The sequence below is a fragment of the Tauraco erythrolophus genome, chromosome 22 (assembly GCF_009769465.1).
Source record: "Tauraco erythrolophus isolate bTauEry1 chromosome 22, bTauEry1.pri, whole genome shotgun sequence".
NCBI lineage: Eukaryota > Metazoa > Chordata > Aves > Musophagiformes > Musophagidae > Tauraco > Tauraco erythrolophus.
In genome coordinates this window covers 6975138-6997415 of record NC_141486.1, presented here as the reverse complement: position 1 = coordinate 6997415, position 22278 = coordinate 6975138, and the positions used below count along the sequence as shown (strand labels likewise).

Genomic DNA, 22278 nt, shown 5'->3' with positions numbered 1-22278 from the left:
AAAGGATCTCAACAGCCGTTGCTCCAAATAGAGCCTGTACACATGGAGACAGGGAGGTACCAGCCCAAACAGCATCGCCCGCTCCTGCACGTGTCCCGTCTCTTCCAGACCTGCAGAAGGGCTTGTTTTTCCCAAAGCTGGTCCCTCCTCTTCCCAGCTGCGTTATTTGGTCCAACAGATGATGCTACGTGTCTTTACTCACCTTGAGCTAGTCTAAACGTTCGCTCATCCCGACCTCTGCATCCTTCCCCGGCACACAGCGAAACAAAGCTCTCCACGCTACCCATCTTCTAAATGATAAACGTTCCAAGTAGTTTTTATTTAGAATACAAGAGAGGTACAAATGTATTTACACTGTGTACATATACAATCAAATAATATATAATATCAAAGTTTTGTAAATAATGTTTACATAAATATTTACAAAGTTAAAGTGACGGTTGTTTGTTTTTCGTTTTGTTTTGTCTGTTTTTCTGGAAGTAAAACACAGTTTGTGAGAACTTTATACATCTTAGACTTATAATTAATATTAGAATACCTTCTTTTAAGCTTTATGATACACAGCCCTCCTCTCGCATGTGGCAGGACTCCAGAGGGCGCTTAGATTTATCCTCGGGGACAGAGCTGGCCCGGGGACGGGTTTTCTCTGTCCCCAGAGGGCGGTAAAAATAACAGCAGAAATCACAGAATCATAGAAATGTTCCCTCCCGGCTGCGGGGAGTGGTGGGGAGCAGTGGTCCCAGGGCTGGAGCAGGCACAGCCCGGCAGAGCACAGGGTCCCCTGCAAAACCTGCCTGTGGATGGGCATTTCCAGCTGGCTGGGGGTGTCCCCGTGGCGTGCGGCTCGTCCCCTCTGCCCGTGGCATCGTTCAGTGTCGGGCAAACCTCAACACACGGCTTGGGCTGGAGGAGGGCAGGCAAGGGGATTTTGAGGGAAAAACCCAACTGTTTGCTAAATCGGGGCTCCCGAGGAGGGAAATGTGTCCTTTGGAAAGAGCCACCAGGGCAAAAGCCACCCCTGGGGTAAACAGGCAAAAACGGGGCGGCTGCCACAGGGCTGTGCCCGCCCTTCGATGGGGTGTGTGTCTTTCTGGGCACTCTCTGGAGCAGAGGAGGAGTGATAAGAGCAATTTTTCTTCCCATCAAATTATCTGTAAAATTCAGGCATGACTCATCCAGGCGCAGCTTTCAGGCTGCCCCAGCCCTCCCCCAGTGCACTGGCAAATCCATGCAGGGCATCCTGCTGTGTCCCTTCGCCTCTCTCCCGTTGCCAACCCCAGAGCCCAGCAGCCCACCCTGTACCCCATCTCCCTGGGGAGGACCCCACACAGAGGAGCTGCACCAGCCCCTTGCAGAACTGGGGAGGGTTCTCCTCGCTCACCGAACAGCCTGCCAAACCCCATGCAAACAGCGATGCTCCAAAAATAAACCAGCACCCCTCTTCCAACACACAAAGCACCCTACCTCTACCCCCCAGCTCTGCCAAGGGCCGACACCCCCCAGTTCATTGCATGTCTCGGCGCCGGTCTTTGCTGTCCGAAAACTCGCTGCCACACTGGGGCTTCACAGCACCATGGTGGGGATGTGATGGGCCAGGGAGGCGGGATGGGGCACGGGCAGGGCCGGCGAGTGAGCCTGCAGGGAGGCGTTGGGGGGCCGATGGCGGGCGCTTTTCTGGTGTGCCCGCAGCCCGGCGAGCTGGGAGTAGGCACTTTGGCAAACCTGGCACTTGTAGGGACGCTCGCCGGTGTGCAAGCGGACGTGGTTGCGGAGGGTGGAGGACTGGCTGAAGCGGCGGTTGCAGAAGCGGCACACGAAGGGCTTGTCCAGGGTGTGGATGCGCATGTGGGAGCGCAGGTTGCTGCGGGAGTTGAAGCCGCGGTGGCAGATGACGCAGCGCATGCGTCCCGTCGTGCTGGCCCCCGTCTCCACTGCGTGGAAGTCCTCTGGGGACAACAGGGGATGGTCAGGTGCTGCCCATTCAGCACAGCAACTCACCCCCTCCCCAAACCCCTAAGGTGTTAAATAACCACCCCATGCCATGCTGGCTCCTCTGCCCGCTGAGGCTGCCTGCGAGCAGACACACCCATCCCAGGCAGAGCGGGGTCATACAGGCTGGCACTTAGGGCTTTGGGATGGGGCCAGAGCTGGGAACGGGCTCACCCAAATTTAGGTGAGGGAGAGCACTCAAGCCGACCTGTCTGCCCTATAGATGGGCACTAAAAGTGCTTTTCGCCTCCCTGGGTTGCAAGCAGAGCTGGAGGGGGTGAGCGCAGGAGCCCCCCAGCCTGCAGCCGAGCTGCCCTGGCCCCAGCCTGGGCTCTTCAGCAGCAGCACGCTGTCTCTGCATGGGCCCAGCTTCTTCCCCTGCTCTGCTGGGCTCCAACCTGGCTCTCTCAGAGCAGGGGGTGGGGCTGGGGAGCACAGATGGGGTCTGGCTCTGAACACACCATCCCCCAAAAGCGCCCGAGAGCCCTGCTGCCTGCCCACAGAGGAACGCCTTGGGGGACCACCAAGACAAGCAGAGTGAAAGCCCAGGGAGAAAAAAGCCTCCTGTGATAGTGATTTGGGGAAAGATCCGTTAAACGCGAGTGGGGACGTAGGCACCTGTATTGACTCAGCGTTTCGCAGTGCATTGGGGCTGCCTTCCTCCTGCTCGCTCGCCTGCCCTGCTCCTCCCTGCCCGGCTGGGTTGGGCAGTGACTGCTGGCCACCACATCAGCAATAGCCATGGGCAAACCAGCCTGGAGGTGACCCCTCAAATTACTGGGGACCTGCTCAAGCTGTATGTGACATATCCCTGGGATGCCCCTGCCCCATGCCTACCCTATGGCCTCAGAGCTGGGGACAGGGTGAACGAAGAACGGGCAGGGATGCTGCACCCGTGGCTTTTTCCAATGTTACCTACCATGTTTGTTCTTCTTCTGCTCCTCTTCCAGCCCCGGAACACCCGGGATGCCCAGGAAGGTGTTATGGGAGTTCCCGTACCAGACCAGCAGCTCTTGGTCCGGAGGAATCATCTAAAAAAAGAAATACAGACAGGGATGTCAGCAGGGGTAATAAACGTCTCCCTGTGCATCCTCGACTGGTTGCTTTGGACCTGCCTTGGCCCTATAACATCTCCTGCTGCCATCTAGGACCTGCCAGCAGTCCACAGCACCCCCCGGGGAGGCACGGCACAGCACAGCTCAGGCTGCAGCACTGGAGGCGATGGCACAGCTCAGCACCATCCACCACCAGCACAAACCTGCACCAAGGCATCCCCCACGCTGGACCACAAACAATGTGACGGGCAAATAAGCACCTGCAGAGCACACAGACGGAGCTGGGGTCTCTGGAGTGAAGGACCCAGAGGTCCCACAGCTCGGGAAGATGAGAACACAGTGGCACACAGAGAAATAAACCGTTTATGGCCGCATGAGCTCAGCGAGGCACAAGTGACAGAGACCAAAGCAGGGACCCATGACAGGGAACCCTGGCTCAGGGTTTCTGCAGAGCATTTCAGCTCTGGACGGATCCATCGGCACCCTGCTGCTGCAGGGCACAGGCAGCATCTCCAACCCAACCCTGCTGGGGCTTATTTTAGCAGATGGAAATGCAGATGCACCAGCAAAGGGTTCATTGGGCCAGGGATCGGAGGAGAGCTCGGGGGCCGCAATAGGAGAGCGTGGCTCAGGTGTGAGATGCCACCTACATCCCATACCAAAGCCCCAGTGCCTGCAACAGGCCAAGGAGACTTATAGGGCCAGCGACGGGCTTTTGCACCACCCACACTCCGGTTTCCCTGAAATGATGGCACTTCTCCTTCCCCTGTTCCCGTTATGCTCTCGCGCTGCCAAGGTGGCTGGAGCGAGCAGCCGGGAAATGCCGTTCAAGCCTTCCTGTGTGCAGCAGCCGCGGCTGGGAAGACGGATGCTCTCACACGGATTCAGGCAACACTAACAACAACATCACTTTATATAGAAAAAAAAAAAATCAAGCAGATTTTTTTTTCTCCTTTCAAGTCCTTAGTGTCAAGAAACAAGTTTAGAAAGGGGAAAGTCCTCTGTTTCAGAGGATGACTTTCCATCCACAGAATAGTCCAAGAAAAGCATCATCCATGTGAAACACAGATCGTAAGTTAGATTACCCGAGCACTGAAAACGTGCCTAATTTTAAGCTCTTAAAAGCAGTGAGAATTTTGACTTCGTATTTTTAAGTTTCCGTCTGCATAAAGACCTCACTGGGGTTGCAACAGAGGGATTTGGGAAGCAGGGAAAGATGATACTGTTTCGCATCTCAAATCGGTGCTGTTTCTGTGTCATTTTCTCTTAACAGAAAATGATTTTTTTTTTTTAATACAAGCAAATAGAATAAAAATTGCTGAAAGGATAAAACACATGGCGTGTGTGCATATGTGTGTGTGCATGTTTTATTCTGCTGGAGCTGGCGCATCTGTGCCAGCAGCGGGTGAGCACTCGTGCATACACCCCAAAGCAATTTAAATGGCCCCCCAGGAATCTGATGGCCTTCAGATCAAAGGCCAAAACTCATTGCTCTCACTTTATTTTCCAACTTGGAATTGCTGAGGAAGAGGATGGGAAAAACAAACTAGCAAGTAAGGGCAGAAACAGGCAAAGCACATGAGGATATTAAAGGCAAATAGCAAAAGAGGCACCAAATAAATCTAATTTTTTGGTGGGTAGATGAGGAAAGTGTCCTAAGAGATATTGTGCTGGAGTCATGGTGCAGCAGAGGTGGGTGCAGGGTGAGAGGGGCCGGTTTGGAACTGAATGCAAAGGGCACAGGGCAGGAGGGTGTGCGGTGGGGGGGCAGGAGGCTGAGGGGGACAGAGAGTGACAGTGCCCAGGCACAGATAAATATGCTGCTGAGAGAGGGCACAGCTGAGTCAGGTCGGTGTCCGTGTATCCTGCCCGAGACTGAGCTGTTATGCTGATCTCAGGCTGATGCCACACTCTGGGTCCAGGATTTGTGGTGAGGGAGGTGACAAGGCAGGAGGGGGAGAGCTCGTTCCCGTCCGAGACACTGTATTTGTGTGCCCGTGACTTCGTGCTGGGGGTTAACCAGCAGAGAGAGAACCGCAATGGAAAACCCTCTCTTGCTTTTCCCTTTCTTGTTGGGTACACAAACTCCAACAATTTCAAACAAGCCATTGGTTTTGGATTGCATGTGTGTAGACACACACGTGCCCGCAGCACGTTGCACAGGCACGGGTGGGAATGGGGAGCCCACGGAAGATGCGAATCCTTGACCTGTCAGGCCCAGTTGTGACCCAGCTCCTCACAGTCTCACACCGAAAGCCCCGGCCCCTTCTGCTCCTCCCAGCACGGAGGGACCCTGCCGACCCAGCGGCAGCGGGAGCACCGCCAGGCACCTGCCATGCCCAGGGACCACACCATAGCGCGATAGCAGGTATCCCTTGTCCCCACATTCACCTCCCCATCACTCAGGGTTCTCAACATTTCAACTTCACTTGTGCCAAGGGAATTAAATTCACCCTGCACAGGCTGCTTCAGCTCCGGGAGCAAGCCTGCAGCTTGACCGTGACTATAAGGGGCCTCTGCTTGCACCTCCCCAAATATCAGCTCACCTGCCCCATCATCCACACACACACAAGGTGCGAGAAACACAACTGTATTCCTCATTACACCACAGCTACCTGGAATTATTTTACTTCTTTGCATAATTCAAGAACAGCAATAAATTCAATTAAGCTGCTCTCACAACAGGCACAGCTGCCCACAAGAATATCAGGTCTTAAAACCGGGTACAGCCAAAGCCTATGGAGGGGTGTCCAGGATGGGGAGAGCAGTGCAGAAGCGCTCGTGGCTCTCACTCACAGCGTTGCACGGGGAAAAGAAGCAAAGCCCTGAGAGGCATGTGGGATTCTCCCACAGCAGAAGAAAATACTTGTTCTCTTCTTGCCCACCCACTCGCCTTTCCACAATTCCAAACCCAGCCCCGATGCTGGCTCAATGCAGGATTGAGCCATGGTCCTGTGCCGTGGGGCGGTCCAGCATCTGCTCCTCTGTAAGCCAGTTCAGGAGCCCAGATAGGTGCGGGGAGCTGTCCTTGCCTGTGGTACCAGCAGGCACTCTCACCCTTTCCCAGCTGAGACCCTCTCCCAGCTGCGAGCAGTGCGGGAGCCCGCAGTCCTGAGCCTGTCAGACTCTGGACCCAATACTGGAGAGGAGCATCTCACAGCGCTGGTCTCAGGTGGAACTGGAGATGTTCCCCCTCCTGCCCTAAGCTGAAGCAGCTGCCCAGGGACATCTACCCAAGCTACCGCCTTCCTCCACCTGAGGCAGCATCAGGTTGTGGGGACTTGGTACACAAGCAGGGCTGGTCCCCACCGCCACACCGCTGGCTCTGCATGACTTGTATCCACATGGCGTCAATAATGCCAGGGAGCCAGACATCAACCTCCACCCCAGCATCTCCCATGTGGAGCTGTGGGTGCCTCCAGCTTTCAACCCACACCACGGCAGCCTGTGCCCTGGGACACCCCTGGGACCCAGCTTCCCCGCTGGGCCAGCACCCATCAGCACTTTAAATAGGAGCACATGGATGAGCAGGGCAGGATGAGTCCCTTCCCCACAGCCCCACTGCAGAAAGCCCACGGCACAGCTGGCCCAGTGCCGCACCCTGCCTGGCTGCCACAGCCCCATCCTGCTCTCACTCTGCTGCAGTCGGAGCTGCTTGTGACCCCCTGGGAAAAAGCTGTGCACAGCCTGCACTCAGCACCTGGCTTTCACAGAAATCCCCAAAATTTCCCTTGCTACAGAGAAGCAGGTTCTACACAAAATCCCATTTTTTCAAGAGAGCATCAAAACCCCGCTCCTGCCCGGAGCCCCAGCTGGGGCAGGACTGCAGCTCTTTCCACGCTCAACATGCCAAAACAGGCTCGGGCAGCGTTTGCTCTCCCTCTGCTCAGGACACATCACCCTATGAGCCCACCAAAAGGGGACAGAAAGGAGAGGGGCCCTTCGCTGCTCCCTGAAGCCTGTGCAACAGCCATTCTCTGCGCTACCTGCCTGTCCCCATGGGTCTGGGTCCTGGGTTCAGCAAAGTCACCCCGTGCTCTCACAGATGCCCCAGCAACAGCCCAAAAACAAGGGAGGGTCTGTGGGGTAGAGAGTCCCAGCACTCTGCTCCCAGCTCCTGCCCAGCTGCCCCCCAGCCCCACTTACCTCGATGGCCTTGTAGAAGATGCTGTTCCCGATCTGGACCACCTCCAGGTTCTGCTCCTGCTCATTCCGGGCACATTTGATGTATGTCATCCAGCTGCGGTGGTCCTCCTGGCTGGCATCGATGAAGTACCGCACTGTGCCATCTTCGTTGAAGACCTGGGAAGGGGAAGAGAGCAGTTGGTAGTGATGGTGCCCACAACGGACCGAGCCCCTGCACCTCCTGCGTGGGGGATCACCGTGCAGGGGGATGCTCTGTGATAAAGCCCCCGGCCAGGGACAAGCTCAAAGGCAGCACAGCCTCAGGGCTGAGACCTTGCTGGCAGCTGCTGCCTGCAGACGGGAGACCTTCCTGCTCATGGTGCCAGATACCGCACCCGCAGCGGGGCTGACGAAGGGTGCCCTGCTCTCACTGCATGGGCACGGCGGGCACGGATAACCCAGCTCCCTGCCTCAATCCCCCTTCTCGGCAGAGCCGTGCTAGCAGCTCAGCCCCAAAGGGGCTGCTCAGCATCCTGCAGCTGCCCACAGAGCGGAGGGGGAAGATGCCCACAGAGCTGGAACTTGGAGGGGCAGATGCTTTGCAGGGTGGCAGGAAAGGTAAGGCAGTTTTCTATTAGGCATAAATTAGAATAATGATTAAAAAAAATTAAAAAGTGCAAGTCTGACACTCAGTGAAACAAGTAAAGAAAAAGAGGAAAACCCCCTCTACCAGCTGGGCATTAATGTGTGATGTCCTGGCAGCTCAGATCCTCCCCAAACCCTGCGGCTTCACCCAGGGTTAACTGCACTGGGGCCAGGACAAAGCGGGACATGGGGCAGAGCTGGTTTTGCCCACGGAACATGGTACAGGCAGCTGCCAGCTGGGGGGTTCACCATGGTGGGAAAGGGCAGGGTGTGATTCTGCTGCGTGGGGCACAAGCGATAGCGTTTTGGGGATCCTCCAAGAGCTGAAGAAGTCTTGCCCTTCTCCTGCCCTGGAGGAAGCCAGATCTTGTCGTGAACGGGGAAACAGAGGCACGGGAAGGGTGCCTGGCAGCACACAAGCACAGGACAAAGCCCCCGGGCCCCAGCACCTCGTTCCTGCCTTTCCCTGGGCCAACCGGGGCTGGGGGTGAGGAGGGATGGTCGTTACCTCCCACATGAGGTTGTTGTTCTTGCACAGGTCCACATGCTCCGGCGAGATGACCCTGCCCGTGAACGGTCCCATCTCCGTGCCGGCCTTGATCCAGGTCTTGGAGAAGATGCCGAGCCCTTCCCCGGGGATGGAGCTCTGGGCGATGATCACTTCCGACGGCAGCACCAGGCTGGAGAGCTTCTGCACCTCTGCGGGCGGCGGAGAGGGCTCGGAAAAGGGACCCGCCGCCTCCTGCCCCACCGCTCCCCGGGCTGGCCGCGGGCAAGGGCCGAGAACGCGCCGGGGTGCCCGGGGAGGGGGGCAGCGGAGACCCCTCCCCGGCCTCAGCCCAAATCCCGGGTCTGAGCCTTTTAAACGCCCAACCGGGCTCCTACAAAGCGGTACAAGGTTCCCCCCGGGGCATTGAGGAGGTACCTGGGAAAAGCAGCCCGGGCTGGGCGAGGGAGCGGAGCTGAGAAAAGGAGTTAAATGGTGTCTATTTCGGCCCATCCAGCAATTTGTCATGCTGTTAAAGTGATCTGCATTCATTAAACTCAAATAGAAAGAAATTGCTAATTCTAAATTCATTAGTCCTTTAGGAATGCTGTAGCGGTACATTGTGCCTGAATGGCGCGAGGGCTTGTTTAAAAGGGCCCAGGAATTCCTCTTACAAAATGGGGAGATGAGATGGTTGACATATCGTGAATGGAAATGGAATTAGCCTTCATGGTAAATTAAGAGAGGAACAGAAATCCGAGAGGGGGAAAAGGGAACCGGGACGCCCCGGCGATGCCGGGGCGAGAGAAAAGATATTGTCCCGGGCGGCTGAATGCGGGGCGGCCCCGGCCCCCTCCCCAGCCCACGGTTTAAGTGGGAACTTTCTCAGGTCAAGCCCAAGTTAACCAAATGAATTTAAAGCCCTTCTTCCCCAGTCAACTGCTATTACACGCCTGGCGAGAGCGGGGCGCCGGGAGCCGCAGCCGGGCAGCGGTCCCGGGGCCGATAGAGGGGTCTGGGGAGGAGGATCGGGGGGGTCCGGTGCCGCCACTCACCTCCGGAGAAGGACTGAGCCAGGACCTCGGCCGTGAAGGCGGTCTTGGGGCTGCTCTTCTCCTCGAAGAGCTGCTCGCCCAGGACGTTCCTCCAGCGGCCGTAGAGGAAGCTGTGCAGGATGTCGGAGGTGATCACCTCGGCCAGCGAGAGCCCCTGCGGCTTCAGCCCGGGCTTGAGCACCAGGGCTTCGGCGGGCAGCACCGAGCCCATCATGGGGGCGAGGCGGCGGCGGGCGGGCCGAGCTCGGCGGGGCGCGGGCGGCGGGCCGGGCTCCGTGCGGCTCGGCGGCTCCCGCCCGGCTATATATGAGCTTCATTGACCCTCCTAATTGGTTATTAATGACCTCCCTGACGTTGGCGGAGAGACTGGGGCTGCCGGAGCGAGGCGAGCCGTCGGAGCCCCCCCCCCTCCCCTCCCCTCCCCGGGGGTGGGGTGGCTGGAGGGAGGGAGGGACACGGCGAGCACACATGCACATGTGCACACACACACACACACGCACCGGCCCAGCCTCCTGCACCCCCCGGCCCAGGCAACGGCAAACCCGGGCACCTGCCCCCGACCAGCAGCCGAGTAGGGTGAAAAAGTATCGAAACCGCCAGAAATGCCCATGCCGGTGCCCCACGGACGGGACGCACCCTCGCGCACTGTCTTACGTGGTCCTGCTCCCTGCCCGTGCCCCGCGCTCGTTTTAGGGGTGAAACGCGGTACTTTGGGGCTGCTGCGCACCACAACGAAATCGGCGGCCCTGACGCCGCCAGACCCCACTGCTCGGCGGCGTTTGGCTCCCGCGGGCCCCGGGGAACGGGCCGGGACTTCCCCAGCGGGTCCCGAGCCGCCGCGGCTCCCCACTCGCCCCCCGTATCCCCGGCACGGCGGGTCGGTACCGGCGGCCCCGGGAGGAGCCGGCGCTGCCTCCCAACTCTCGGAAAGGGGCCCCAAGCACAGAATGGGAGGGGGGGTCGCGCCCCCGGGGCTAGGACTCGCTTGTACCCAGGGCCAGGCTCGCCCAGCTGCAACCTCCAGCCCGGCCGGTCTCCAAACCCGCATCCCCGTTGCGTTTCCCAGGGCAAGGTGCGAAGGGCCGGGAATTGTGCCCAGGGGTGGAAGGGACCGGAGTGGACCCTCCACCTCATCGCAATGGCAGCCGTGTCCTGCCACGTCCCCCCAGGGCCAGACTCCCACCCGGGGGAAGCTGCGGCATCTCTTGGGCTCTGCCGCCGCAGTATCGCCATCTCCGCACTCAAAAATATTGCCCTGCCAGCCAGGGTGCCCACGCCAACCCCCGGGAGCCCCGCAGCCACCGCTGCCCTCCACGAAGGGGTCCCCACAGCACTCCCCACAAATTCAGTGCTCCCCTCCCTCAGGGCCCGCGGCTTTACCGGCTCAGCAAAGGGTTAATCTTTTCTGGATTTAAACCCAATCCTGCTGTGTCGGAGCTTAGAGCCCTCTCCTCAGCCTTGTTCTTTTGATTTTCATGGAGACGAGGGGCTGTAAAGGACTGTGGGGGGGAAGAAGGATGGGCCCCCAAATTCCTCAAGCCCTCAAAGGCCGGCTCCTGCGGTCCAAACCCCCGGGCAGCCCCGCGGGGTCCCATCCGTGCCCGGAGAAGGAGCCGGGCACATCCAGATCCCCGTCCTCAGCCCCCGGCTGGGCATTTTATAGGGTGAGCTTGTCGGGCGGCTTTTCCCCTTGGCAGGACTGCCTGGCGAAAACGATGTTACAACCCAGGTGCAATCGCTTATTCCTTTTAACCCGTTAAAGAAGTGGCGAAAATGTCAGGAATCAACCCAAACCTGCGGTTCCTGAAGGTGTTTGCCCAGAGAGAGGCAGCGCTGCCCTAGAAAGGGGAGATTAATAACCTGCGAGTCTTTGCTTTGCGTTTTAATAGGCGTAAAAATAAGTTGAGTATTTTTTTTCCCCTGGACTTTGGCTATAGGAGCTGTCAGCCGACGTGGCGAGTGAATATTTTAGCTTTGCTAAATAAAACGCATCAGGTGGAAAGCTTTCACAACATAGGTCTTCCTGCGGCCGCCGAGGCAAGCGATCCCCTCGGATTGCTTCTTCCCTCCCACCCGAGGAAACACATCAACCCTCAAGTTATCCCGGGACAAAAAAAAAAAAAAAAAAAAGAAAAAAAACCCCACCACCACAACCAAAACCAAACCAAACCAAACCCCCAAGACCACCACCACCAAAAAAGATGCTCTTAAAACACCCGCGGCTCCCGTGCGGGCTGCGCTGCAGCCCCGGTCCCGGCTGCGGGGGGCTCGGGGGTGCTGGGGCTCGGACAGGGGGACTGATGGAAAAAGGTGGGGAAAAAAAAAAATCCTTCCATTTTCTGCGTGGTTTTAAATATCCCCAGCTGTTTCCCCAAGCTTCTTCCCGGTCTTAGGAAGGTGCTTTGGTGTGTGTGTGTCCCCCCCCTTCTCGCTTCTCTTTTTTAATATCGCAGCTATCCCTCCTTTTTAACATTTAAGAGGAAACAAGTTTAATATTCATGGCTGTTAATAGAGAAGGGCCATTATCGCCGCCCCATTGTTCTGAGCCCCACACAATGCTGCTTGTATTTTCATGTGTATATTCCCAAAGTTCCTTCTGAGCGTTTAGTGAGCACTTTAATATTCATGGGTGTTAATAGAGAAGCCCTCAGTATATTGGCATATTGTTGGGAGGTGTACATATTGGTGTGACTTTGAATAGCCACAGTCCTCTTTTCTTTTGCTCTGTTTTGCAGGGTTGATGGGCCAGGAGTAAATGGGCATTTTTCCCCCCCGTCTCCCCCTTACAGAGAGAACATCTTTATTCCAGTCCCAGACTTTCTGGTTTCCCATTCAGGACCCTCAGAAATAATGTCAGGCAGAAGAAAAGTGGAGCAAATCAATCTTTCATGGTCTTTTTGAGACCAATTTGACATCCATGGACTCTTCTTTTCTTTCACAGCCTACAAGGGGATGGTCAGGATCTGGACAAGGTTGGGGTCTGATGAGGGGAGACATGGGATCATAATGCAGCAAAGAGAGAAAAGAAAAGCAAAACAAGAAAAGATTGCAGGGATGGGGTGATGGAGGAAAAATGAGGGTGAATGACAGTGCAAGAAAGGAGATTAGAGCCCAGCAGCTGCTTTTTGGGGGGCGGGGGGGAGGGGGGAGCTCTCTCCCCTCTTCCAGCCCTTCGCATGAATAGGATTTGAACAGAGCGGAGATTGATTTATAGTTATTGCAGTTGAACATTTATTGCTCTTAAAGAGTGGCGGGGAGAAAAGAGAGAAAAGGGGCTTGAAAAGCTCCTTTCTGTATTAAAGAGGTATCAAATGAAGACTGCTGAGATAATATACAGTGGCCAATGGGAATTTGATTTGCTTTAAAATTTAACTCTTGTGGGGCCGCCGCTGACGGACGCGCCGGGGATGGAGCCGGCCCGGGCGCTGCCTCCGCGGGCGCGCAGGGGCGCGGAGCCGCCGCTGCCCCGGGGCCGGTGGCAGCCGATATTCGTTCCTCTAAGCCTGCAAACTGCCCGGCTTTACCGCAAAAACTCTCCGGGCGGCTCGGGTGCGCAGCTAGCGAACGGCTACAGCCGCGAAATTATTATTATTTCTTCGCCGTTACGATCTTTTCTATTTTTTTTCCTGTAAGAGAGATGAAGGCAGACGGGATGCGGAGCCACGAAATAAGCGGCGCGGGGAAGAGCTCTTTTCGAAGTTGAGTTTTCCTGCCCGAAAACCGGCGGTTTCTCCTTCCCGGCAGCAGAAACGCGATCGCAGCCGAGTGCCCCCGGGCGCAGAAAGGAGCCCATTGTTCAATGGGGAGAAATACATTTTTAGCGGTGATTGAAAGCTCCCTTCTCGTTTGAACTCTAGAAGAAAGTCCCTGGCAGGGAAGAGCATCCCCCTCCCTCTGCCCCAACATCTGTTTGGAGCAATCCAGGCTCTAGGGCAGAGCCGGGCTCTGCCCCCTCCCAAAGTCATTAAAAAGATATTAGTGGAGCTGAGAAAAGTCCAGCGCAGCCCGCGGTCCGGGGTGCGTGGGGGTTGGTGTGTGTCATTAAAGACGATTTTGGATTTGCCAGCGCTAATACCAAGCGAAGGGACACACGGGGTCCGAGTTCAAAAGCTCCCCGTCCCCGGCCGCCCCGCTGCGCCCTTCCCGCTGCCCGGGGCCCTGGTGCCCGGGGCCGGCGCGGCGCAGCCCGGCCGACCCCATCACCTGCCCCGTGCGCCCCCGCCGAGCGCCGGGGGAAGGGGGAACGGCGGCGAGAGCCGGGCTGGGAGCCGAGGCGGTCAGGTGCTTTGGCCGCATTCCCCGCACCTCCACGGGCTGCGAATGCCCCGGGAGCCGGAGGAAAGGAGGGGCAGGAGGGATCATTGCACCCCTGCGGATGCCGGGGGAGCCAGGCGCCTCCGAAGTTGCTAAATGTGTCATTTATTAAAGCATTCAGGGGGCTTTTCTTTGGCGTTTGCTTGCCAACTCACAAAGGCCGAGCTGCTGTTTGGGGGTCTTTTCTGATGGAAAAAGGACTCGGAGACCCCCGGCACAAAAGAAATCCTGGCAGTGCTTTCAATGGCCGGGACTCAATGAGGGGGACCCTGCGCGCAGCGGGCGGGGGCGAGGGGCCGCCCGGTGCTGCTTGAAAGGCAGGCCTGAATGTAATGGGGAGATCTGCGTTTATTTGTTGGGATCACATTTAATTAGCTTAGTACAACCCTTGAAAGACAAAGGGACCTCAATCTGGATCCAATCTGAAGCTCGTTTGGAGAGCGAGGGCTCCTGGAAAAGTCAAAAGAGAGAAAGGAGAAAGAAAGGGGAGGCTGGGAGAGAAAGGGGCTGGGGGCCCAGCCAGGTGACTGGCACGCGTGAAACAAGGGGGCCTTTTGGGCACAAGGCAGGGCTCAAAAGGGAGGGAGGAAAATAGCCTCTTCCTCAGGTTTTACCTACTTAAAGCTCCTGAAAAGCCTCAATAGGGGCTAAGGAGGCTGCAAAGCAAACAGCAGTGCTGGAGAGGGGGCTCTGGCCCTGCCGCCGCAGCAGTTGGCGGCACTCGGTTATGGGAATGTGCCCAAATGTTACCTGCGCCCGGGAACGCTCCCACTGCTGCCGCTGGCCACTCTGGAGCAGGAGGCGTGGGCGGACGAGGCGATGGCTGGGGAGAGCCTGGGCTGGGGGCTCTGGCTGCCACCCGCCCCAGCGTGAGGTCCCTCGCTGGCCCCATGTCTCCCCATAGGGTAAGTACCCCCCTGCACCTCCACTCGCCCCGCCGGGACCCCACACAGCACCTGCCCAGTTGCGTGGGGTGTCCCACATGTGTCGATGGGGCCCACAGCTGTCCTGGGTCACTGAGGGGTTCCCTATGGGTGCACCCCTTGCTCTGGACAGCCCCAGTGTCCCTCCCTCTATGCCAACACAGGACACATACGTGTGGGTGGTGTAGAGAATGTGCTGCCACCTCCCCAGGGGCAAAAAGGAGGGGAGCTGTCGTCCCCAAGGCGCCACATCCATGGGATGGAGCTGAACGGACCCTCGTCCCCCTCCAAACCACACGCTGCCTGTCCCTGCTCTCTTCCGAGGGGCCAGGAGCAGTGGGGAGGGTTTGGGGTACCGGTCTCTCGGTGGGTGCCCAGTGGCTCTGAGAAGGGGAGGGTTTGGTGCAGTGAAGCCATGACCCTCCCGGCGAGCGCTCCGGCACAGAGCGCTGCAGCCCCTCTGAACCAGGCGGGCTGATTGCGCCGCTCGGAAAAGGAGCTTTAGGGCATTATTTGCTTCCATTTCACTCTGCGGGAGGCCGCAGAGCCGAGCAGAGATGCTGAGTGCTCTCCCCTCCGCTCTCGCTCGCTTTCTCGCCTTTTTTTTTTTCCCCTTTCTTTTTTTTAAGTAGTATTTCCAGGATTATTTTGGCAAGGGGTCACGGTGCACAAAAGCAAACAGAGGAGGAAAAAAATCGTCTTCCCAGCTGTGTCTGGCTGCTTCACGGGGCTCGGGCAGCCTCGAAACGAAACATGATTGTGGCAAATTGTGACAGCAACTCCTCGTCCGCCTCTGCGGTGCTGCGGCTCGGCGAGCGGGGCCGGTGGCACGGGGCGGCTGGATGCCAGCCCCTGCCCAGGCAGCCCCAGCACTGCGGGGCCCTCACCGAGCTGCTGGGAAACACCGAGTGTAAAATAGCCCCATGATGGCTTTTCTGCCCACGATCAAACATTTTGGCTGGGGATGAACGAGGCACCACGGGGGTTCGACCTCCTTGAAGGAGCTGGGTGCTCCCCTGGGTCCCAGCGAAGCCAGGGCCAGGCGGTGGGGCCAGGCACAGCCTCCACTTGCTTTCTCTTATCTCGGTGGTCTCTGCACCCAGGCTGGATGCCAAAGGTGCTCCCAACTGTTAAAGGCTCCTCCCCGACAGCATGGAGCAGGAGGAAGTGAAGGGAGATTTGGACTGGAGAAGTGAGACAATTTCTGTACCTATTTCTCCCCTCAGGCAGTGACCTGGGGATGGGACAGTCACATCCCACCGCCATCTCTCCTGCATCCCACTGCCATCTCTCCTGCAGCAGCAGCTCCAGCTGCCAGACTGGGACTCACGCCGGGGACTGCACCAGAGAGGGCCAGCACCCAGGGCAGGGCAGGATGAGCAGCCCAGGGGGAATGGGGCGTGTGAGCCCCACTGCTCCCTCCTGCCCGTCTCTCTGCTCCCCATGAGATCCGTGCAAGGGCCATGCTGCCCACACCACTCCATCCGTACCCATGGGCTGGCTGCAATGGGGCATTGCAGGAGCTGGTGGTGGGAGATGGCAGCTAAGGCTGGGACCAGGGTCCAAGGTGTCCAGCCACAGCCTCCCCGGACCACGGCTGGGCAGCGTCTCCAGGCCAGGGGAGCCCAGACACGCCGGAGGCAGCACGGGCCGTGCCCGGCCAAGGTGGAGGGCAGGGATGTGTGCTGGGAGCGGGGTCACCCCGCAGACAGGTGACCCCGGTGCGGGGCCGAGGAGGCAGGCGGGCGAGATGAACCCTCCCGCGGCTCCTGCCCTTTGCCGGCCCTATTCTCTCCAAAACAAACAGAGCAGTGGGCTCGGCCTCCCCGTGTAATGACTCCACGGCGGTGAAGTTTAATATTCCCCGGTGAATGGCCCAAACAAGGAGCCCCGCGGTCGGTGCGGCTCGCCGGGGCACGGCCGCCGGTGAGTGACGGCTCGCACAAAGGGAAGGGACGGTCTAATCCCCCAGGACCGCGGCACCTGCACCCCGGCCCGGCCGGGATTAAAGGGGAGCGAGCCAGCCTCTGCGAAGATCAGAGGCTTCTTTATAGCCGCCTTGAAACAGGATTTCCTCAAGTGATAAGGGACAGAGTGGGAAGATAATCGGGGGGGGGCTGTTGGTACCTGCCCCCATGTCAACCCCAGAGATGCTCTTTTGGGTCATCTGCCTCAAACGAGGTGCCCCAGACTTGGTGGCAGGCGGCAGGGGGGACATGGGCACCCTGTTCCCCTTGTCCCAGGGGTGGCTGGTCCCCCCCTGCCGTCCCCTTCCATCTCCAGCACCTGCTGGGGTGACACCAAGACGAGGATGGGGACTCAGTGCCTGCCCACCCGCTGCCCTCGGCTCCGGAGGCTGCCATCCCCTCTTGCCAACCGACCAGGGAGCTGTGGCTACTTCAACTCATCCTCGCGTCATCGAACTCCAGAGTTTCTCCTATAAGTATCTTCCTAGTGCCTGGTTTCTGCTGATTTCCAGCATGAAAAGTTATGAAAAATTCCCTTTATGTCTTTTCCAGCCCTAAAGGGGCAGAGAAGCGTCCCATCTGTGACAGGCACCCTGCACCGCTGCTACCCACGGCAAACCCAGGGAAAATCCTCCAAACCAGCCAAATGAAAGATAAACAGCTCCTTCCATGGACTAAAACACCTGTGTGCTGCTTGACAGGATACACCGACATCTTTATCTGCACAGGAACGAGCTGTCACCACGAGATCTTGAATCCTCACCCCATGCCACAGCCCCACGAGCACCAACAGCCCCGAAAACCTCCCCGAGAGCGAGATGAACCAGGTGGGTTTGCAAGAGACGCAGCGGCGCGGGTGGGACCTCGTGAACATCCGTGTCACGTCAAAAAGTCCCAAGTTAAATACCACGAGCTCTCCCTCCGACCACGCCGCCCACCACCCACCCACCTTACTGTAACATACTGCTGCTCTAATGAAATTAAATATTTAATACTGGGGGAAGCAAAAAAAAAAAAAAATCCCATGCCTGCTTGTCTCTTTCAATAATCATTTTGGTTGAACTCGCAACGTCCATAATGTAGTTCGTTTTCAAATCATGCAAAATTAAAGAAAGTATTTTAGACTGTCTTCAAGTCTCCCCTCCGCTCCCAAAATAGCCTTTGCCTGTTCAGACGCGCCGAATATAGAGCACAGGAGAGCAACGGGCTCGTCGTGAACCCAGCGAGATGCTTTAGGGACACGCTTTTTCAGGCTGCCGCTCAGGAATGTTTTGCTGAAGGATGGCAATAAATTTCTGTTTGGAAATAAGTCCGTGTGCCCGGTGAGGATCATGCTTGGAGGAAGGAAGATGACTTGGAGAAGACAGGAAAGAGCAGGAGCCGATGAGCCAGAGCTGGTTGGGGGCTGGGGATGTCCCACTGGGGCACTCACCTGGGATGGCCTTTAACTCCGGTTCCTCCAAGCCCAGACGCTGTGCTCCAGAGATAGAGTGTTCCCCAAACTGAAGGTCTCCTTGTGGGAGCTCCGTACTGTCCTCTGGGATTAACACCCGGGCATGGCCTCGCACCAGGCGCTGGCTCCTCCCGAGGAGGAAAATGCTGCACCGTCCCCACTGCCATTCACAGACCCCAAAGCCCCAGACGTGGCCCATGTGCTGGCTCCTACACGCTGCCTTGGGGAACCTGCCCTGCACCTTGCAGCATCCAACGTTTCTTCCCATGGAACAGAAGAACCCTTCCTGCTGTGAAAACCAACATGGCCAGTGCTTAATCCACTTTATTTGTGGATTAAACTTGCCCAGGGCTGAGCAAGAGACTCGGTTCTTCCCTGGGAGGCCACAGACTTGGCTTGAAGACATCACAGCAGCTTCTGGGCTGCACGAAGCACCTGAGTCAGGAGACATGAGGAGCTGCCTACAGACTCCAGAGCAGAATGCAAGGTGCCCTGGCCAGGGATTGACCATCCCACCATTCCCCAGGACCCCTGGAAAGCCAGAGGAGCCAGGCTGGAGCAGGTTTTGGAGGAACCCAGCGGTCACCAGCCCCTCATGAGGTGCCAAGGCGTCTCTTCACCTCCTACCCCACCCCTCTCCAGTCCATCATGGACTCACAGCAGAAAGAAGTTTAATGGCTGCGGCCCCTCCGCCCCACGCAGGCAGCAATAATGGAAAACAAATTGCTGAACTTGGGAACGTTTCAAGCACTTTAGCCTTCCAGGACACCAGACTGCTGATGAAAACCCCAGCTTTGCAGGCACCATCTTAATGACAGGCCGAATTTCAAAGGCTTGCAAACTATTTCTTTCGCTGCCCCACCCCCTCAATAAAAGGTTGCATCAGAAAGAGATATTTCCATAATTTATAGTACGGGTATTTCACTGGGGAGACTCACTCATCTGTACTTACAGATACATTTAAGAAAATGCATCCTCCCACAATCCCGCGCCATTTACGACTATTGGCACAATCTGTAATACTCAGTCTTCAATTAGGGGACACCTTAGGGTTCATTATCACACAATTGCTCCCTGTGAACCATGCCAAATGCTGTTTTGGCACAGAGCTTGGAAGATGAATTAGAAGGAAGTCTTCTCGGTAATGCCCGCTCCCAATTCCCATCAGCAGCCTTTATGCCCTCCTCTAGCCATTTTTTCCCCCCTCTCCCCTCTTTCCAAGTGGCTTTTACTATCCCATCTTTCACTGTCTCTCTTGATTCTCTGGAGGTATATTTAGAGATGCTACATCTCCTTTTCTTCCGGCTCTCAACATGCCTCCCGCTCCCTGCTTTGCAGATGGGATCTTCTTTCCTCCCTCCCTTCCCCCGTCTGTAAACCCCTACAGCTGGCTGGGGCGGGGTGGATGGTGCTATTTTAGGTTGGAGGAGCACAGACCCCCCATTTTACAAGAAAAGCATCTCCGAAGGGGATGAGTTATCACCCAACTCCTCCTGGATACAAGTAGAAGTTCCTGCTCCTCGACATACCCAATAGATGGGCATGGCCAGAGCCAGGTCCCTCCGCACCTCTCCCGCTCCAGCGACCCCGTTTGTAGGGAGGGTGCTAGGGTGGAAGGCAAGTCCTGGACAGTCTCAGCTGCAAAGACAAAAGTTGTGGAAGAGCAACAAGTTCAGGGTACTAAACCCAGGGGCTGTCGCCTCCTGGACAAGCAATAAAAAAACATTTATACAGCTGTAGATCCATGACCCTCTGGCTTAGGGAAAACTTCCCTGTCTTAAACCAGACCCTTCTGGCCCAAATGACGACAACAACAGCCCCTTGTTGAGGAGATCCTCGGTGCCACGGTGCCAAGAGACACGCTGCCGTGACGCTGAGGCTCGAGCTGGCTCCACTGATCACCACGAACGACGCGGCGCGAGCACGGCGGCGAGGGGACACGGGGTCTGCGGGCTGCCGGCCAGCTGCACCGAGACCTCGGCACGCGGAGAGGGAGCAAACCCAGTAAACCAGACTGGAAATACTTCACCCACAAGACACCTTGTGGAAATTTTATTATATAGAGTGTAAAATGCAACTGTCAGTCAAATAAAAAGAACACTTTTTTTTTTTTTAAAACACCATGCTCAACATTATCCAATTGTGTTTCTTTATAGTTAGACATTTCAAGCATAAGGAAAAATAAGGAAAGAACCCAAGAACAGTAACTTCAGTACATTTCAAAACGGAATGTCCCGCAGGGCAATTAAAAATGCAAGAAAAAATAGCTTCAATTCCGTTTTTCCTTTAAAAATACACTGTTATCTGTACAAGAAACACTACAGTAAACATTGGAAATCATATTATCCCTTTTATTAAATCAAAATTATTTAGCGCATACTGTGGTTAATACTAGATTCATTTATTTCTCTAGGTAATTTGACAAATATTAGATAAGAAAATATTTAAAAGAAATGAAAAAGCAAAAAACACCTTGGAATTAAAAAATAGTTACTACCTTTTATATGGTTTTATGTTCCACAGTGTTTGTTAAAGGTACTAATAGCAGATTCATTTTAATATTAAAAATAACAGTATTTATATTTCTGAGAGCATAGAGGAAAGTTTTTTTCTTTTTTTTTGTTTTGTTTTTCTTTTTTTTTTTTAAACAAGCTTGGAGGTCTTAGATACATAAATGCAACTAGCAATGGAGACATGAAAAAAATGTATTGCTAAAAAAATTAACACATTTTTATATTACCCCTTTAGACTCTAGAAATTATACAAATCCTACAAAATGCCCCCCCGCCCATAACTTGCCTGACAGCAAAACAGTAACTGTCTCAATACAGAATTCACATAATTAATTACAATACATATCATAGTTCAGTTTTTTAAAAAATGCAATAAAATCAAAAGACAGCCAAGGTACAAGAAATTAGAAGTAAAACATTTAATGAATTTACATATTTAAGAATATTTAAATACTGTTTAATTTTTTTTTTTCTTTTTAGGATTTGTTACATACCACCTAAGACTTCCAAGCCACTCTTTCTGTTGCAACAGAAAAGATTGAAAATTAAAAGGAAAAAAACACACAAAAACCCACATGTTGAAATGTCACAGCTCTGGGGTGCGTTTTGGTGCCTGCAAATTCTCTGGCTTCTCTCCAAAAAGAATCCCGGAGTTTGTTGGTTTTGTTTTTTGTTTTTTACAAATTTGGAAACAAAATTACCAGCATGTCCATAAGTTTAGTACATTACTAATTGCTCCTGATTCTTAGAAAAGTTCAGTATAGATTATCCTACAACTAGTGTTTCACAAACAAACAGAAAAGTCTTCATCAAAATGTTGCAAATCTAGAAACCTCTGTTATAAAAAGGTTTTCTTCCACAATGATTCCAAGAAAAAAAAAAAAATTGCCACGAGGACCTTGTTCTACTGCTCCTGGAGAGAGACAGGAGAGAAAAAAGGAAAAGTTACTCAGCGGCAGCAAATTCTTCAAGCTGTCAAACCCTCCTCCCCCGCCACTGCCAGGTCTCTCGTTCCCGGTGCGAGCCGAGCGGGATATATACCTCAGACGATGCTCCACGCCGCGACCGAAGAGATCCTGCCCTAACGCCTGCTATCCCTGAGCTCTCCTTCCAGGAGTTCATGCCTCTTATGGAACAAGATCTCTCTTCTCTAGAGGGCCAGACTTTGAGAGAGGAATGAAGAGAACTCCCTTTTATCACCGCTTCTGGGTCACACTTGGCCAGCGCCCGCGGCAAGTGCCGATTCCCGCACCCGGCTCGCCCCGCTCGACCTCGGCGCTGCCGGGGAGGTGGCAGCTGCCTGAGGATGGTGCTCGCTCCCGCCTGCACCCAGACCGGCTTGTGCTCCGAGGAGCCAGCGTGAAAACACGGTTCAGTGGGGAGAAGAGAAGCGTCTGATCCCACTGAGGTGCACGTGCGCTTTGCACACGCTTTTTGCCACCCACTAAGACATTCGCTCCGCAAACCCGGCGCTCGGGAAAGCCCCGTGGGTACGGTCGGGGTAAATCCCACACAATCCTCCGGCAGTCTGAGTGACAGGTGAGGTGACATTCTACTTGGCAGCTGGTTAAGCCAAATTATTTTTCAACAGTTTTCCACTCCCTTTCAGGACAGGGTGCTCCCTCCCCAGCTCCTGTCCCAGCACAAAGTTTGCAAGAGAAAAGGCAAAGGCTGCACACACGGTCCCAGACTACATGATGTGCCAGTGTTGTGCTACCTTGCCAGCCTGGTTCCATCATTCCTTTTGCTTTA

The 22278-nt window shown here is 55.5% G+C and overlaps 2 protein-coding genes across 2 annotated transcripts in view; both read right to left on the bottom strand.

Annotated features, from left to right (window-relative positions):
- Window positions 1–1563: 1563 nt before the first annotated feature.
- PRDM12 (PR/SET domain 12) lies at window positions 1564–9570 on the bottom strand. Its single transcript, XM_086625314.1, has 5 exons — window positions 9357–9570; window positions 8323–8513; window positions 7191–7346; window positions 2909–3020; window positions 1564–1946 (listed from the first exon to the last, which is right to left on the bottom strand). The coding sequence occupies exons 1-5, from the start codon at window positions 9568–9570 to the stop codon at window positions 1564–1566; spliced, it is 1056 nt and encodes a 351-aa protein (XP_086481440.1).
- Window positions 9571–20085: 10515 nt separating this feature from the next.
- Window positions 20086–22278, bottom strand: part of FUBP3 (far upstream element binding protein 3) — a 40469-nt gene continuing 38276 nt past the window's right edge. The window contains exon 18 of the mRNA XM_086624979.1: window positions 20086–21439. Coding sequence (XP_086481105.1) covers window positions 21431–21439 — 9 coding nt within the window. The 3' untranslated portion in view covers window positions 20086–21430. The remainder of the gene's footprint in view (window positions 21440–22278) is intronic.

What these genes read in the sequence shown, in the direction of transcription:
- PRDM12 (XM_086625314.1), bottom strand. Translation starts at nt 9,570, where the DNA reads ATGATGGGCTCGGTGCTGCCCGCCGAAGCCCTGGTGCTCAAGCCCGGG. An exon ending in GGCTCAGTCCTTCTCCGGAG is followed by an intron (nt 8,514 to 9,356) that starts GTGAGTGGCGGC and finishes CGCCGCCCGCAG; the next exon opens with AGGTGCAGAAGCTCTCCAGC. An exon ending in ACAACAACCTCATGTGGGAG is followed by an intron (nt 7,347 to 8,322) that starts GTAACGACCATC and finishes TCCCCTTCCCAG; the next exon opens with GTCTTCAACGAAGATGGCAC.